General features: G+C 64.0%; 1 protein-coding gene across 7 annotated transcripts; it reads right to left on the bottom strand.

The window, feature by feature from the left end:
• Positions 1–802: 802 nt before the first annotated feature.
• On the bottom strand, positions 803–15,659 carry ZMIZ2 (zinc finger MIZ-type containing 2). Of its 7 annotated transcripts, none has more exons than XM_045494172.1 (19): positions 15,533–15,659; positions 9,763–9,896; positions 9,489–9,603; positions 8,987–9,189; positions 8,551–8,743; positions 8,098–8,361; positions 7,760–7,936; positions 7,136–7,213; positions 6,782–6,950; positions 6,017–6,161; positions 5,366–5,576; positions 4,943–5,048; positions 4,651–4,808; positions 4,034–4,101; positions 3,654–3,722; positions 3,171–3,421; positions 2,636–2,847; positions 2,317–2,556; positions 803–1,647 (listed from the first exon to the last, which is right to left on the bottom strand). In XM_045494172.1, exons 2-19 carry the CDS (start codon positions 9,810–9,812, stop codon positions 1,540–1,542), a joined length of 2,817 nt encoding a protein of 938 aa, XP_045350128.1. In that variant the 5' UTR covers positions 9,813–9,896; positions 15,533–15,659; the 3' UTR covers positions 803–1,539. The 7 variants fall into 7 exon arrangements, with proteins under 7 accessions (XP_045350128.1, XP_045350130.1, XP_045350127.1 ...); XM_045494174.1 differs by having other exon boundaries at positions 2,636–2,805; positions 15,533–15,658; XM_045494171.1 differs by lacking the exon at positions 15,533–15,659 and adding an exon at positions 15,160–15,254.
• Between the last annotated feature and the right edge of the window lie 24 nt (positions 15,660–15,683).

Below are 15,683 nucleotides of genomic sequence, written 5' to 3'. Positions count from 1 at the left end.
TTTGGTGTTGTGCTTTACTAAAATGGCACGTCCTATGTGAATGATCGCACTTTGCTGTCACCCCACGTTGTTCGAGGGGAGTCCCCATGTGGCCCCGCCCATCCCTTGGGAAGACTGCCTCAGCTCAGGTCTAGAGTTCTCCGTTCCACCTAGAAGCACCCAGAACACGCTGACGGTGCACGGATGTCCAGTGAGACCACACCCCGCATGGCACCCTGCTCTGCCCACCCCCCCACAGTGGGACAGCACTCTGGACGGGCCCCTCATCCCCTGCCGTGCTGGGTGGCACTTCCCATTCCCTCAGCAAGGAACAGGCTGCAGGCAGACACTAAGGCTCACACCCGGGGTCCCGAGATGTCAACAGCTAAAGCCACCTGGGGCTGGGACACCTTCCACCCGAGCTTTCAGCACCCCACCACACGGTTCAGACCTGCTGTACAGGAAGACCCTCGGGGCCAGGAGGAAAGGGCCACCCAAGCAGCTGGCAGACAGAGGGGCCTGCAAGACCCGGGAGCCCAGGACCACCCTCCAGGAGCCGCCTGGGGCTGGTGTCTAAGGCCCCTCCGGAGGCCCCTGTCTCCCTACCCCAGGCACGTCCACGCACAGTGACATGGTGGCAGATGTGTCTCCTGGCCCTGGTGACACCTCACAAAATAGTTCTCCAGCTGAGGCCAACTTGGAAAATTCCAGAGACCAGGAAATTTACCGTGAGGCAGGAACAGCCGGGTCTTGGCTTGGAATGGAGCCCTGCCCACGTGAGGAACACGGGCAGGGCACAAAGGAGGGACTGGCCAGGCCCACCTTGAGGGAGTCCTTTAATAGAGACTGGCAGACAGGGGACACGACTGGCCCCCCCTCCCCCACCCGGCCTGGCCCCGGGGTGGACGTGGGAGAGGCAGTTTTAAAAAACACAGCGGGACCAATTCTTCACGTTCACGGAAAAGGGGTACTCGGGCAGCCCGCTGGAGTCTGTACACAGAGCTGGGTCTGGGCACCCACCCCCGGGAGACCGAAGCTCATGGCCATCTGCCCCGCTGTCTGCACCCAGGAGGGGCAGGAGCCCGCAGGGTCCCCGGCTGCTTGCCCAGAGCTCTTAGTGTTTCTACACTATGTACATTGTTGTGCTTTGGACCTCCTACCCCATGGCCCTGGCCTGAGGCTTCGGGTGGGAAGACGGACCCGCTCCCACTGCGAGCTCAGGCTCAGGACAGGGCCGCCCTGCTCCTCGCCAGGGAGCCACAGGGTCACTGCAACAGAAGGGTCAACGCTGGAAAAGATGCAGGCTGGTGGGAGCAGGCGGGGTTGGGTCCAGGGGCGAGGTTGGGGACACAGGTGTGTATGGACGGGGCCCAGCTGGGGTTGGGGGCAGCAGGTGGTGGATGGGGTGGGGCTGAGCTGGGCGGGGGCGGGGTGTCTGAGGTCCCCTCCCACCCAGCGCAGCTGCCTCCAAGGTCCGAGGGGGGTGGTGGGCAGGTGGCTGGGGCAGGGTGTGGTGGCATCTGCGGGTGTGTCCCCGCCAGCTGGGCGGGGGCGACAGGATCAGTTGTTCTCGAAGAGAGAGAGAAGGTCGTCATTGCTGTTTGTGGGGAGGTCAGGTGGGCCAAGGTAGGACAGCAGTTCTTCGGGGTTGGTCAGTTCTGGGAGCAGCTGGGGACAAAGCAAAGCCATCAGCAGCTTTGGCCTCAGGCCCACCACACCCCTGCAGGGAACCCTGTGCCTGAGCCCCTCAGCCTGCACAGGCCTCTCCCTGCCGAAGGCTGCTCTTTGACCAGGAATCACTCCATACAAGTTGTCCAAGGACAACCTGGGACACAGAGCGCCTGCCCCAGGGGGCACGCATGGGGCCATGTGGGGACCTCGATGTGAACAGAGCAAATGCAAGAAGTGGGGTTTCCAGTGTCTGGGATATTCTGCTTTGAGCTGCTCTAATTTTCTCCCGCTGAACTTCAGGGTGTTCGGTTTATTAGAGAGAAAGACCGTTACCTGCAGTGCACGCACTGATTTTGGCTCACGCGACACCTGTGGGTCAGCTCAAACCACACCGAGGCCAGTGTGGTCCTCTGCAAGCCCAATCTTCTTGGGGACTCTACACAGGTTCCTGTAGCCAACTGCCTGGACAGAGTCATCCCGCGGCTACTCAGGTACCTGACACTCATCATCAAAAGAGCTGACGCTATCTGACCAGCTGTCCTGGCTTCGAGGTCACTAGGGCGTCAGCGTCCTCCCTTCTATGAAGCATGTGGACCCTGGGGACGACGGACACACCGTCCCCAGCCCCAGCTCCCATGCGCTCCCTGGCATAGGGCCTGTACTCACGTCCAGGGCTGGTTCCGGGGCCTCCCCCGCCCCAGACATGGGGGGCCCCATCACGCCTGTGGCAGTGCTGAAGGCCAACTCGCCGATGGGGCCTGAGCTCACTGGGCCCAGGGGCTGCCGGGATGCTGGGGGAGGGTTTGGATGGTGCAGCTGGGGCCCTGGGGCCCCTCCAAGGCTGGGGGCGAGCAGCCCTGGAGCCCCTGGGTTGTGGGCAGGGTCCAGGTGACCCGCTGGCGGCATCTGGAGAAGGAGAGAACCACCAGGTAGAACAGCTCCTGGCCCCCTGGAGCTGGCCCTCCGCCCCACAGCTTGCACTGACCTGGCCTGGGAGGCAGGGAACAGACTTCTCAGGTGTCAGGAGGCTGCTAGGAATGTCAGACTGGTAGGAGCTGGGGGGTGGCCCCGGGGTGAACTCAGGAAGGGCCGGGGTGCTGGGCGTGGCAGGCGGGAAGGACTCAGGGAAGGTCCCGGGTCCCAGGAAGCTGGAACCTGAGAGCAGAGCCCATGTTGGGTGAGGCCTGGGAGCTGGCACTGGGGAGAAGCCAGGGGGTGAGGGGGGCTGGCGGCCCAGGCTCCCAGCGCTCTCCGCAGGTAGCTCTGGGTTTTACAGAAAAGAGCATTTCCTTTCATCACAGGGGAGCGGGCCTCACCCAGGCACACCCACACATGGGGTCAGGTGGGGCCGGGCCCCCAGCGGGCCAGCAGAGAGCCTCCGTTCCCAAATGCCGGGCCCCCCTGCCCGTCCCCATGGCGTGGCCACACCTATCCCACCAGGTCCCCAGGAGGCCCCCCCAGGCACAGGGCCCGCAGCAGACTGGTCTGGAGAGAGCAAATCACTGGCCCGTGGCACTCACCCTGGCCGGGGTAGTCACCAGGGGCTGGGGCCGGGGCCGAGGGGGGCTGCAGGGGGGCGAAGGGGGCGGCGGCGGGGCCCAGGGCTGCTATCATCTCCATCACGCTGGGCATGAGCATGTGTGCAGGGCTCACGGTGCGACAGCGCTTCAGCACTGGCCCGTCCGGCTCTTCCTTGACGTGAACGTCGGGCTTTACGGGCACCGGCTTCCAGCTGCACGTGGGGTCGATGGTGATCTCCTCGTAGTCAGAACTGGGCAGGGACACATGGCTGGTCACCAGCTGTCCTTGCCGTCTCTCTCAGCCCCTGGCCCGCTTCTAAGCAGACCTCCACTCCAACGCCTGTAGCCGCACGGCCCATCACACAGGCCCCGTGGGCGGCCGGGCCCGGTTGGATGTGGGTTCCATCTGCGGCCGGAATCAGCCCGCCCCGTGGCCGAGCTGTCATAGGGCCGCCGGCGGCGGGAAGGCATGAAGACACTTACTTCTGAATGTGAACGAGGACACCCAGCACATACTGGTCCACCTGCAGGCCCTCCAGCAGCGCCGTCTTGCTGTAGGAAACCAAAGGCATGTGGCTCAGGGGCCTAGCCCGACCTCGCCCCGGCACACTTCTCGGCTCTCTCACCCTGCTTGAGGCCACATGGCATGAAGTGACCCCGCATGCGATGACCCTGTGTACACGGACCCCACGTAAAGCTATTCTATGAGATGATCTCAGAGATGACCTCGCACAAAGCGACTGTGTGCGTGAGACTTGTGCCCTGAGCTGCACCGTCCTCGTCTGCTCTGTGACCCCCTAAACCTGGGGTTTTGTTGGTCCCCGTGCCTGGGATCCCAGGAGGACTGTCTGGGAGACACTCACTTGCACACAGGGCACCGCCAGGTCCCCCGCTCACAGTTGAGCTGCAGGTAGGACTCCAGGTCGAAACACTGCGGGGAGCAGGAGAGATGGCTTCTCACGCGGGTGCCGGGGGCAACCGGGCCGCACTTTGCGATTGAGCCTTGTGGTTTCGGGCTGAGTTACGTGAATGTTGAGAAGCCACGTGGGCCAGGCTTGCCCAGGGCACCATGCTAAGTGCTTGGCCCTGGGGGCAGCCGGGAGAGCACAGCCCTAGTGGGACTAGAGTGCCTGTGGCCAAAGAATAGGGTATCTGTGCTGGCAAAGACCCGCCTCCGGGACACGGTGCTGAAGGGAAACTAGGGCCGGGGTCTGTGCGTGCTGCTCCGGTCCAGGGCAGGAAGACCCCACCCGCCACCCTGACGCCTCTTGAGATGTGACACGAGAACGCAGGAAACCATGGGGTGCGCTCCAAGAAACCAATGCCTGGTCTGGGGAGCACGTGGGGGACGGTCTGGTGAGTGCGTGGGGGCTGGTCTGGGAAGCACGTGGGGGAGCCGGCTACCCGCCCGCTGGCTGGTCACCTGCTGGTGGAGGGTCCGCGGGAAACTGCTGCACATCACAAGTTCTGGACCACCCACCTGTATGTGGCGACAGTCATGGCCTCGGGCGGGGAGCTGGATCCTGCGGAATGTGATGGGGCACCTGAGGGACACCTTGATGGCTGTCTGCTCCACCCCGTCCTCACCGTTGGGCCCAGGGGTGCCGGGGACGGTGCCGCTGCTGAAGTTGCGTTTTACTGGCGTGCACGGGGAGAGGACTCGAGTGAGGGGCCGCCAGCTGGGCCGGCCGCTGCCCCTACCCCCCGAGTCCCCAGCCCCGGCAGATGTGGGGGTGTGCCATGTGGTGGCTGGTCACCGGGCGGCCACTCACTCTTGGTGATACAGTGCTCCGCGGGCAGGAGGCGCTTCCTGAGGAGGCCCTGCAGCACCGAGCGGACGGACGGCCGGTGCACCAGCTGCAGCACGAACAGGTGGGACTGCGGGAGGTGAGGAGGGTCAGGGGCGCGGCCCACACCCCCACATCCCGCACTAGCTGTCTGTCTGCGGCCTGTCAGAGCACCGACCCCCAAGAGCCCCCCTGCACGCCCTGCAAACTGCACCTCGAGTCTGTGCAGGGCCTGGGCCTGCCTGGAGTCCCCAGCCGGGGAGGGTTCAGGTCAGCCTCCCCCTGGGGAAGGACAGGCCGCCGTCTTGTAGGGAGTAAGCGAGAGCGCCAGGCCCCGGTGAGCAGGCCTCACCAGGGAGGAGGGAGGTCCCCTCTCTCGGCAGGGGCTGGGGTCCAGGAGGCACTCACGCAGCAGCAGGCTGTGACCGTGATCTGGATGGTGTTGCGGCCCGGCTGGCACACGTGCTTCAGGTACAGCGGCTTGTGGGAAGTCTTGTTGTCGCCGCGCTCGATGGTGAGCGGGGTGGCGTTGACGCTGACCTGCACCGACGCTGGCCAGTTGGTGTTGGTCTGCCGGTCCTCATGGTGATAGCACTTGAACTGCAGCTCCAGGTCTGGCCTGTGAGGGGTGGGCCGGTGAGCAGGGGATGCAGGGCGGGGCTCGGTACAGAGCCACAGTGGGGATGGGGCAAGAGGGCGGGGCCCTAGAAAGGGGCCGTTGGGTGGGACCACTGAGAAGCCTCAGGCAGCCAGAGCAGGCTGCCTCCGTGCAGCTAGGCAGGGCCACAGGGCGGGGCGGGACCTCTGGGAAGGGGGCTGCAGGGAAGGGTCACACTGTGTGGCGGAGCCGGGCTCCAGGCCGCTGAGATGTGGCCGAGGGGCAGGACTTCATGGAGTGGGGTGTGGGTGGGAGGGAATATCTTGGGGTGGAGGCACTGAACAGGGGTCTCTAGGCGGGGCCATGCTGGGGGCGGGGCTTCCGGAGGGGCGGGGCCTCTGAGAAGTGTCAGGCGCTGGAGGGGGCTGCGCAGCTAGGCGGGGCCGCAGGGCCCCGCTCACCTCAGCATCAAGGTCTTGTAGACAGAGTCCCGGAGCTGGAACGCGTGGTTGCTCACAGCCAGGTTGTGCTGCAGGCGGAAGGGCTCCAGCACTACCCCGTCCCGCACCGGGAAGGTCAGCCGCAGCTCATCACCCGGGCCGCTGCCTGCGACACGCTGCTATGAGCCGGCCACCCCTGTGGCAGGGCCCCGGGGTGGGGGGTGGGGAGGGTGGGCAGGTCCCCTCATCCTCCCGCTCGGGCTGGTGTGGGCGGCATCTCCCCCGGGGTCCTGGGCCCGGCCATCACCCCCAATGGGAATAGGATCTTGGTTCTGTCCTGGTTCTCCCGCTGTTCTGTCCTGCCTCAGTCACCTGGCCCCATGTCCCCTAAGTTATGACTGGAGAACGTGCCCCAAACCCAGAAAAGAGGGTGCTCCTGTGCTTTCAGAAGGGGTGCAAGGCTAAGAAGGTGTGAACGGACCACCTGCCATCATCCTAGCGCTTGAGCTAGGGTTCTAGGACCCCAGCTTCTGTGTGGTGGTCTCCCCCAGAGCATGGGTCTCTTAACCAGGAGTGGACCTCAGGAAGCCCATAAATCCCCTGAAATTATACACAGAACTTCGTGTGTGGGGGTATTTTTCTAGGGAGGAGATCAACACCTTGAACGGATGTGCAGAGTTCTAGGAGCACAAAATGAAACTGAGAGCCCCCCACCCCCACATTCCCTGCAGAACTCCAGGGTCCTGGGATCCCCGCCCAACCGTCTTAAGAGCAGGTGACACTCACTGGGGGATGATGGGTGCAAGGAGCTCACGCTGGGCTTGAGGTCTGGCAGGAAGGGCGATTTGACCTCCTGGCTGGTGGACATGTAGGGGACGCTGCTGCCGGGGGTCATGGGTGGCGTGGGGCTCCCAGGCAGTGGGGAGCTGGGGTAGCCAGGGATGGAACGGGTGGGCTGTGGGGTTGAGCAAATAGTCAAGGTGGGATGGTGGGGGGTGGAGTTTGTTCTTGAAGCACCCGCTGGGACCAGTCACAACAGAAACGGGCAGGGGTATCCGGCTGGCCACCCGCACTTCCTCCTGCTTGGGTGCCCTCTGTCCACGTGCCCACCCTGAGAGCCGCCCACCCATGTGCCCGTACCCCACTCAGGCCGGGCTGGCTGTAGCTGACGCTTCCCCCGTTGAAGTTGGCACCCTGCCCGTTGAACTGCTCTGTGGGCTGTAGGGAAAACACGGTGTGCGCCCGGGGCCCCAGCCTGCCCGTCGCCGGGCCCCTGAACCTGACTCAAGGAGTGGGCTGGGGGCAGGGAGCCCACCACACACATGGCACTAGCCTGTTTTCTTTGTACACTTTTGAAGTTTACCATGTGATCTGCAGGGAGCACGTATCATTGTGTAATTAAAAAAAAATTGCTACTATAGAGAACAAGATGACCCCATGTGTCAGAGGGGTTTTGGGAGAGCCACAGAGAGGCTGAAAAAACAGCCCCCCCCCCCCCCCCCCCCGCCTCCAGGCCTTGCTGGGCTTCTCCATGGTGAGTGGAGGGAGTGGAGACACTTTTCCACAATGAAATTCAAGTGACTTGGGGGCCTGCCTACTGCTCCCTACACCCAATTTCCAACAAGATATATGAATTTCAGAGGGTCCTTTCAGAGCTGGATCCCTGCCCTGGTCAGGAACCCTGTGAAGCTCCTGGCTTCTTGGTCACCCTGAGTGCACAGGGCCCAGCAGGAGCTGTGTCGGGCCCGGAGGAGCCATGCCTACCTTGTAGTGCAGTCCTGCTGGGCCAGAGGCAGACAGGGACTGGCCCACACCCTGCTGCAGGGGCAGCCGGTGCCCAGGGTAGGAGGACGGGGCAGGGGGCGGCCCGGCACCGGACGTGTACTGGGTAGCACTGGGTCCGTACTGGCTTCCTGGCAGGTACTGCTGTCCTGGATAAACCTGAAAGAGGCACCATGCCAGGGGAACAGGTGTCGGGGAAGCCAGGTCCCAGGGAGGATGTGGTGCCCGCTCCATGAGGCGTGGCCGCTTCTCTCACACAGAGGCCCAACCTCACCATGGGTCTGGGTGGAGCTCAGGATGAGGGAGGAATGGACACTCACCTCGCTGGAGTAGGCTCTCTTGACCCCCTGTCGGGGCAGTGGCTGGGCCTGGGGAGGCCCAGGGTACCCGTGCTGGGGCAGGCGCTGCCCTGCATAGAGGGGTGCCATGCCTGCTGCCCGGGTGGGGTTCATGCCCATGGGGTTCATGCCAGAGGGGCCCAGCAGCCCTCCCATGCTGGTGGGGTTCATGCTGCCAGGGACGCTGGGCCCCCGGGGACCTCCGTGCTGCAGGAACTGGCTGTTAAAAGCCTGCCCGGCCCCCATCTGGGGAGAAAAGAGAGGAGCCATTCAGTACCCCCACCACTGTGGGTGCTGCCCAGTTCCCCCCTGCCCCCCTCAACCCCCTCGTCTCTCTGTGTGCACATCCCCAGTCCCCAACCCCAGCTGCCCGACTGGTCCCTGCCTTCCAGACCAGCACATGTGGGCTGCACAGGAGGAGCGGCTGGGCCTCACCGCTCCGTACTGGCTCAGCTCCTGGCTCTGCTTCTCCTGGAGGGCGGCCACGGTGGCCGTGGCGGTGGCCGTGGCAGTGGCCGCAGCAGCAGCCACTGCAGCTGCTGCTGCCGCCTGAGTAAAATCGGTGGAGGGTCGTGGGGCATGTGAGGGCAGACCCAGGCCCCCTGGCCCCCCCGGGCCGCCCGCATACCTGTGAGAGACACAGATGGCTTGGCTCAGAAGTGCTTCCCTGCCTGTCACCCGGGGGCCACATAGCACCTGCCGGGGCCCCCTTCTTGTCTAGATGCTCCAGCATCAGCCGTGGGAGCCCGCAAGAGCATCACACTCACAACAGTCAACAGACTGGTTCACATGGTCCCAGGCACCTGCCAAACCAGAAGCTTTGCACCTGGAGGACTCCCAGCACACCTCACAGGTCAGGGGTCCTGCTTACCCAGCCGTGAAGCCAGGGCCCCCTGGGTAGCCCCCGCGGCCATACACTCCTTGCTGCACGAAGCCCTTATTGGCAGCGCCCTCGCCAAATGCCTGCTGTCCGAGGCACTGTGCGGAGTTCAGGGCAGGGCCACCACTTGCCACACCAGGCATTACAGAGCTGCCGGGGGGGCTCCCTGCAGGGCCCATGGGGTTCCCCAAAACCTGCGAGGAAGCAAGAATTGCCAATGGGAATCATCCAAACAACTCACTTCCTGCAGTTGCTCTAAAGGGCTACAAAGGAGAGGCCTGCCAGTGAGGGGCTGGGGGCAGAGGTGAGGGAGGAAGGAGGGGAAGAGAGGAGGGGTGCAGAGGCCCAAAGACGGGGGAAGAAGTCCCACATAACATGTGGTGGGGGGACTTGCCTACAAGGATGGGGCAGACTCGGGGAGCCCAACTCCATTTCTGTCTAAGGTCTAGGGGGGCCCTGGCAGCTCTCAGGGGTGGCCCCACTGCAGGCTCACCTGACTCTGTGCCGCGTTGCCGACGCCCCACACGGTCGTGACGACAGACAGCGACCCTGCTGGCTGAGTGGCGCTCTGCTGCCAAGGCACCGGCTCATAAGCAAATGGACCATCACTGCAAGTAGACAGGTGGGTGGGGAGGCCCAGGTCAGGAGGCCACGGGTGTCGAGACCCCTGGCTGGGGAGGCTGGCAACTGGGGGTGGAGAGGTCCTGCCCTGCCACCCTGCCCGTACCCGAGGCCTGAGAAGGGAGGGCGGCAGGAGACCCACTCACCCGTGCGGTGTGGGGGGCAGGGCGGGTTTTACGGGGTGCATGGGGTTCATTGGCCTCGGGCAGCCTAAAGGCCGGGTCTGCGGGTGGCAGGAAGTAGTCCTCACAGCTGTTTACGTGGGACTCGGCTGGTCTGGCTGTGGGGACAGAGGAGGACGTCAGTGGAGATGCAGTGGCCGGGGGCTGTCGGTGGGGTGCTGGGAACCCCCAGCACCAGGCCCCCTTGCTCTGCTCTGACTGATGGAGGGCCGGGCGACAGCGGGGTCTGAGGGCCACTGTGGGGGTGGGGGCAGCCTCAGCCTGAATTGCCCACCCTGACAAACCTCTGTCCTCTGCACCCCTAAAGCCAGCCTGGAAGCCAGCATTAACCCTTTCAGGCCAGGCCCTGCTACTCACAGCCCCTGAAATAGAGCAGGCTTTCTGACCCAGATCCTTTTCACACGCCCCTCCCTCAAGAAGGCCTGGATATCCATTAAAGTCAGGGAACTCCCAGGACCCAAGTGCCAGAATCCCCCAGGTAGGCCCCAGGGTGGAGGCCAAGGCCAGAGCCAGCAGAGAAGAACAGAGGAGGACCAGCTGGCGGCCACCTTCTGCTCAGGCTCTGAGACTTGCCCACTCTGGGGAGGGGGCTCTGCTAAACAGGGCTGAGCAAGGTCAGCTAGCTGCCGGCTTCACCCTGGCCTGGGGAAGGGAGTACGGGTCACCTGCGTGCTCCTGGCTGACAGCCCCTCTAGGGCTGACGTGGGCACAGGGCCAGGCGGACCTGACCCCCCACGGGCCACGGTGACACCCACTGAGAGGTCCCCAAAGGGGAGGGACGCACACACGGAGCAATGGGCAGGGGGTTGGTGCGAGCCCAAGGGCATGTCAAGGGGCCAAGGGGAACACGGCGGCAGTGGCTTAGCAAACTTTCTTGGGACCCATGTGCCTGTGCAGGGGGCGTCCTCCTACTGTGTGAGGCTCACCACCCCTTCCAACTGCTGTCTCAGAAAAATGAGGGAGGGATGGCCAGGCACTCACATCCTCCAACACCCCCAAAAGCAAGTCCAAGCCCTTGTTGGCACCCCCAGGGGCATGCTGCACACCTAGGTCTGCCTGACCCACCACAGAAGCGCACTGGCTGTGGTTCTCAGGGGTCCCCGGGAATCCCGGGTGGGGGGACTCTGCCCTCCTGGTGTCCAGGTTCTGTCCTGGAGCACCAGTGCCTTTTAGGGGCTGCAAGCCCCCCCCACCGAACATGCACACATGCCACCCTGGACAAGCTAATGTATGGTGGCTCAACCCAGACACCCCAGCACTCACAGCACCTCCCTCTGGCCTAGGAGTGAGAAAGTCGCCCCAGAACCCACCCAAGCCCGTGACTCACATTCCTGAGTGCTGACCAAGGACCTCAACGTTACCATGTCGTCTGTAAATAGTCCTGGAGGTGCATGTGGGGGGACCCTCATCAGGGACCCAGAGCAGGGAAGGGGTACAGTGGGAACTGTGACACGGGTGGTTCTGCCTTCGGCCCTTCGTGCCACTGAGCACTGAGGTAAGTGGGTCCCGGAGCCGCAGCAGAGCCGGGGCTGGGGCAGAACAGTTGGCAGGTCTGCCTCCTACCTGGCTCTGCTTCCCCTCTGAACGCTGTTCTCCCCTGCCACCCAGACCAGGTCCCACTCTGGAAACAGAGGCCAGAAAATGCAGGAGTCAGTGGGTCCAGAAGGCTGTGGCCCCAGGAATCTGGGTAGACACAGGCCTGCGAGCCAGGATCACCCAGCCAGACTGGTGTCCTCGGTCCCTACCGTCCAACTCCAGGACGGTGATGCGGCCACCGTGGATATGGATGGGTGGACCTGCCAACCAATGGACCAGACCACAGAGGGCACAGACCAGGCACCGGAGGAAACCGGCATTGCAACGCGGGGCTCCCACAAGCGAAACCAAAAGTTCTAAACTTCACATCTTGTGCAAAAATTAACTTGAAATGGGCCACGGATGTAAATGAACAACAGAAAATGATAAAACCTTTGGAGAAACTCTTCGGGACCTGGAACCAAGAAAAGAGCCCTTATATGTGACACCAGTGCAGTCCTCACAAGGGAGAGGGGGAGTCATCTCAGAAAGGCCCTGCTGATGCAGAGCGACAGGTATGCCCGCAAGTCGCATCTCTGACGAAGGACTAGTATCTAGGATATATAAAGAATTCTCAAAACTCAAAAGAAAAATAAACACCCTAGATAGAAAATGGGCAGAGAACACAAAGAGACATTTTAGCGAGGAGGTCGTCCGGACGGCATGCCGGCTCAGGAAGAGACAGACATCCGACGTCATGGCCACCGGGGACGTGCAAACTAAGACCACACGGAGGCATCGCTATGCACCTATCAGAGTGGCTACAACAGTGACACCACCAAGTTCCGGGGCTGGGGGGACTGGGGGGACTGGATCTCCTACCCACGGCGGGTAGGACTGGAAAATGGCGCGGTCACTCTGGAAAACAGTCTGGCAGCGTCTTGTGAAAGTCAGCACACAGCTACCAGGCAACCGGGCGACCGCACTCCTCTTCGAGACATGCAAGCTGAGGTTCACAGAAAACTATGCGTGTGTCTACACCAGCTTCCTCCTAGCAGCTCAAGAGCGGCCACCCAGACGCCCTTCGGGTGAAGTTAGCCAGCCGTGGGGCGTCCACAGCCCGCGGGCATGAAAAGGAAGAGCGAGCAGGAATCCCCAGAGGATCGAGCCGTGGAAAAAGCCAGTCCCCGAAGGTTACACGCGGTATGATTCCCTTTATGTAATGTTCCTGAAATGATGAAATCACAGAAGCGAGGAGCAGAGCCCAGCTGCCAGGTGGGGAGGAGGGAAGCAGGTGCGAACAGAAGAAGGTGCGGAAGGAGAGATGTGCATCTGGCCCGTATTCCCGGAGCATCCCGGTGTGACGTGCCCGTCGTCTGGTGAGACGTCACCGCCAGGGGAGCCAGGAAAAGGATACGAGGGTGATTTCTCACAGCTGCACGTGAATCCGGAATTCTCTCAGAATACAAGTTGACTTGAAAAACCACCACCACCACCCGTGGTCTCCACAGACAAGCCCCCGGCAATGCTCCCTTAGCCCAGGCTGGTTGGGCTGGCCGGGCCCACTCAGCTGTCCCAGAAGCAGGGGGGAGACCAGCCCCCTGCCCGGTGCAGAGCCCCAAGACTGCAGGTGCTCCACTCTGCTCCGGGCCTCCTGTCTGGCACATCACACTCACCTGGAGGGCGGGGGCCGGAAGACTCCTGTTTCTAAAGAGCTTGTGGGTCAGGGTCAGGCTGCTGCTGACGCAGGGACCCCAGTCTGAGAGCCCCGGAGATCCGGGGAGGAGGGGGCAGGGCAGGGGCCCCAGGAGGCCTCCTACATCGCCCCCGAGACTTCTCTGCCACGGAGACCACAGACGGTTCCAGTTCCCCCTAAGGCTCCTGCACGCCTGGGTGCTTGGGTGTATGTGTGACTTCCTGCCAAACTGAGTCTGCTCTCCTCCCTGAGAAGACCCAGACTCTCCGAGTGGGGCACCCCACAACCCGCTGCTCCCCACAAATGGACAGGTGCTCTCTGAGTGCAGACCCTCCTCCCACTTCCTGGCCTTGAAGACAGAGCCAGGAAAACCGGTGCGGGCCCATGGGGCTTGTGCCCCAGTGCCAGCTGGAAGCCGGGACCCCTCGGCAGAACTGCCCTGCTTCTGTGCCCCATCTTTCTCCAGAAAACTCACCACTCAGGCCCCCTGCCCCAGGGCCTCAGAGCAGCTGCGCCCAGGCTCCTGTGTGCCAACCAAAGGCAGACGTTAATGTGGGTCAACCTCTTCCACTCCACCCTGTCCAGGCCGCCTGGTCACCCAGGGGCAGCACGCCCCATGACAAGCCACCTGACCCTAGGAGGGCAGGCCTACTCCACGGTCACAGAGCAGGGAGCCCATGGTTCCAGGGCGAGTCCCCAACCGGAGGGACACCAGGGTCAAATGGGCTTAGAGGAGGTAGAAATGACGGCTCCAGTGAGCACGACGGCACAAGGTGAGGACTCAGGTTCTGGTGTCTGCAGGTCCTACCGCTCTACATGTGAGGCCCCAACACTGACCAGCTAACTAGAGTCGTCCAAACACCCAGAAAGGAGCATTTGTGAATGACCCAGACACCGGACACATCAGAGACCAGCTACAGGGTTTCGCTACTCTGAGCCTCGGTTTACAATGTGTAAAATGGGTACGTGGTAGCCACCCCAGGACTGAGGAAAGAGGAAGACACATGACTGCATTTATGCCAGCAGCCCTGACTGCTGTAGTGGAGGCAGCCACCAGTGGACACGCCATGGGGAAGCCTGGCTGCCCTTGGAGTTCTCCCCAGGCACACCCTGCCTGTCCTTCATCATCTCCTCCTCCTCCCCCCCCCCCCCCCACTTCTATTCCCAGCCAGTAACCAGCCCCTGGGCATGGCAGGTCCTCAAGGCCAGTATCCCACCAGGTGAGGCTAAGACCCCGCACGGATCCTGGCACCTCCCTTGAGCCTGGAGAGGCCCCCGCTGCTAGCAAGCCAGGGTCTGGTTGGTGAGTCTGTGCTCACTCTCTCTACATCCACCACCGGCTTACAGATCAAGTCACGTGTTCTGTGTAGGTCCCTGCGAAATCTTGAGATAAAACAAACGACTTACAGACGTGGCCATAGATGTTCTGCAACTATCAGGAAGAGAGCAGGGCAGGGAGGAAGCAAGTGTGGGGGGGTAGGAGGGAGTAAAGGGGAGCAGGGCTGTGGGGAAAGGGGACCAGGGCAGGGAGGAAGCAGGTCATGAGGGGGAGAAAGGAGGATGGCTGGGAGCAGCTCAGAGGGGGAAAGCGGAGGAGGAAGGGAGCAGGTCGGGGGAGCAATACACCCTCCCGCCTCAGCTTCGTGCGTCCCGTTTGGAAAGGGGTGTCCCCACGGAAGCCGCGGCCGGAGGCTGAAAGGTCGGCCAGTGTCGCCGGCCCGAAGCAGACCTGCGTGGGTCCCACGTCGCTGGACGGTGGGCGCGCACGGCCCAAGACAAGCCCGGAAGGCGAGCCCGCCGGCCAGAGCGCGGGGCGGAGGCGGCGGAGCCAGGTGGGGCGAGGGCCGGGGGTCACCCTCCCCGCTCAGGAGGTCGCCGGGGCCGCACACACCCGTCGGGCGCTCGGCCGGCTACCAGCCCCAACAAAGGCTCAGGTGAGGGTCTCCCGGCGCGCACGGGGTCGCTGGGCCCAAAACCGCGACGCGCATGCGGCAGGTGGGCAGGTGGGCGCCGGGGCCGCCCCCAGCGCGGCCGGAGCCCCGGGGCAGAGGCGCCGAAGGGCCGGGCCCGGGGCGCCGCACCTGCCCACCGCGCGCACCTGCCGCACCTGCCGCCCCCGCCGCCCGCACCTGCCCGCCCGGCCCGCTCACCTCCGCCCGGCCCGGCCCGGCCCCTCGCCGCCGCGGCCCCCGGCCCGCGCCGCTCCATGCGCTCAGCCCGCCCTCCGCGCCGCCCGCTGCCCCGGGGCTGCGGCCGCCACCACCCGCGCCATCGTGCCGCCGCCCGCTCCGAGGGCACAATGGAGCCGCCGCGCCGCTCATGCATATGCATGACGCCGCGCGCCGGCCCCGCCCCCCCAGGCCAGAGCAGTGGAGCCCCGAGCCGGCGCTCGGGCGGGGCTGCCGCGGGGCTGCCGCGGGCCTGCGCGGGCCGGGGTGGCTGACCGAGTCGGGCCGAGCCGGGAGCGGGCGGGCAGCGCGGGCGGCGGGGGACCACGACCGGCGACCCGCGCTCCCTCCACACCTTTCCGAACGCCGCGCCTGCGGAGCCTCCAAAGCTTCCTGCTCGCTGTCCGCCGGGGCGTGGCCAGATGGAGGGGCGGGGCCTGATGGAGTGGATGGGCCCGGGCGGCGGCGGGGACGGCTGATGGGCGGGGCCTGTCAGAGGGGTGTCA

This window comes from Leopardus geoffroyi, chromosome A2, assembly GCF_018350155.1.
Source record: "Leopardus geoffroyi isolate Oge1 chromosome A2, O.geoffroyi_Oge1_pat1.0, whole genome shotgun sequence".
Lineage (NCBI taxonomy): Eukaryota > Metazoa > Chordata > Mammalia > Carnivora > Felidae > Leopardus > Leopardus geoffroyi.
The sequence above is the reverse complement of the archived record's forward strand: the minus strand, read 5'-3'. Positions and strand labels throughout refer to the sequence as shown.

What these genes read in the sequence shown, in the direction of transcription:
- ZMIZ2 (XM_045494172.1), bottom strand. Translation starts at nt 9,812, where the DNA reads ATGAACCCCATGCACCCCGTAAAACCCGCCCTGCCCCCCACACCGCAC. An exon ending in GGCCCTGGCTTCACGGCTGG is followed by an intron (nt 8,744 to 8,986) that starts GTAAGCAGGACC and finishes TGTCTCTCACAG; the next exon opens with GTATGCGGGCGGCCCGGGGG. An exon ending in TACAAGACCTTGATGCTGAG is followed by an intron (nt 5,577 to 6,016) that starts GTGAGCGGGGCC and finishes CACCCCTCACAG; the next exon opens with GCCAGACCTGGAGCTGCAGT.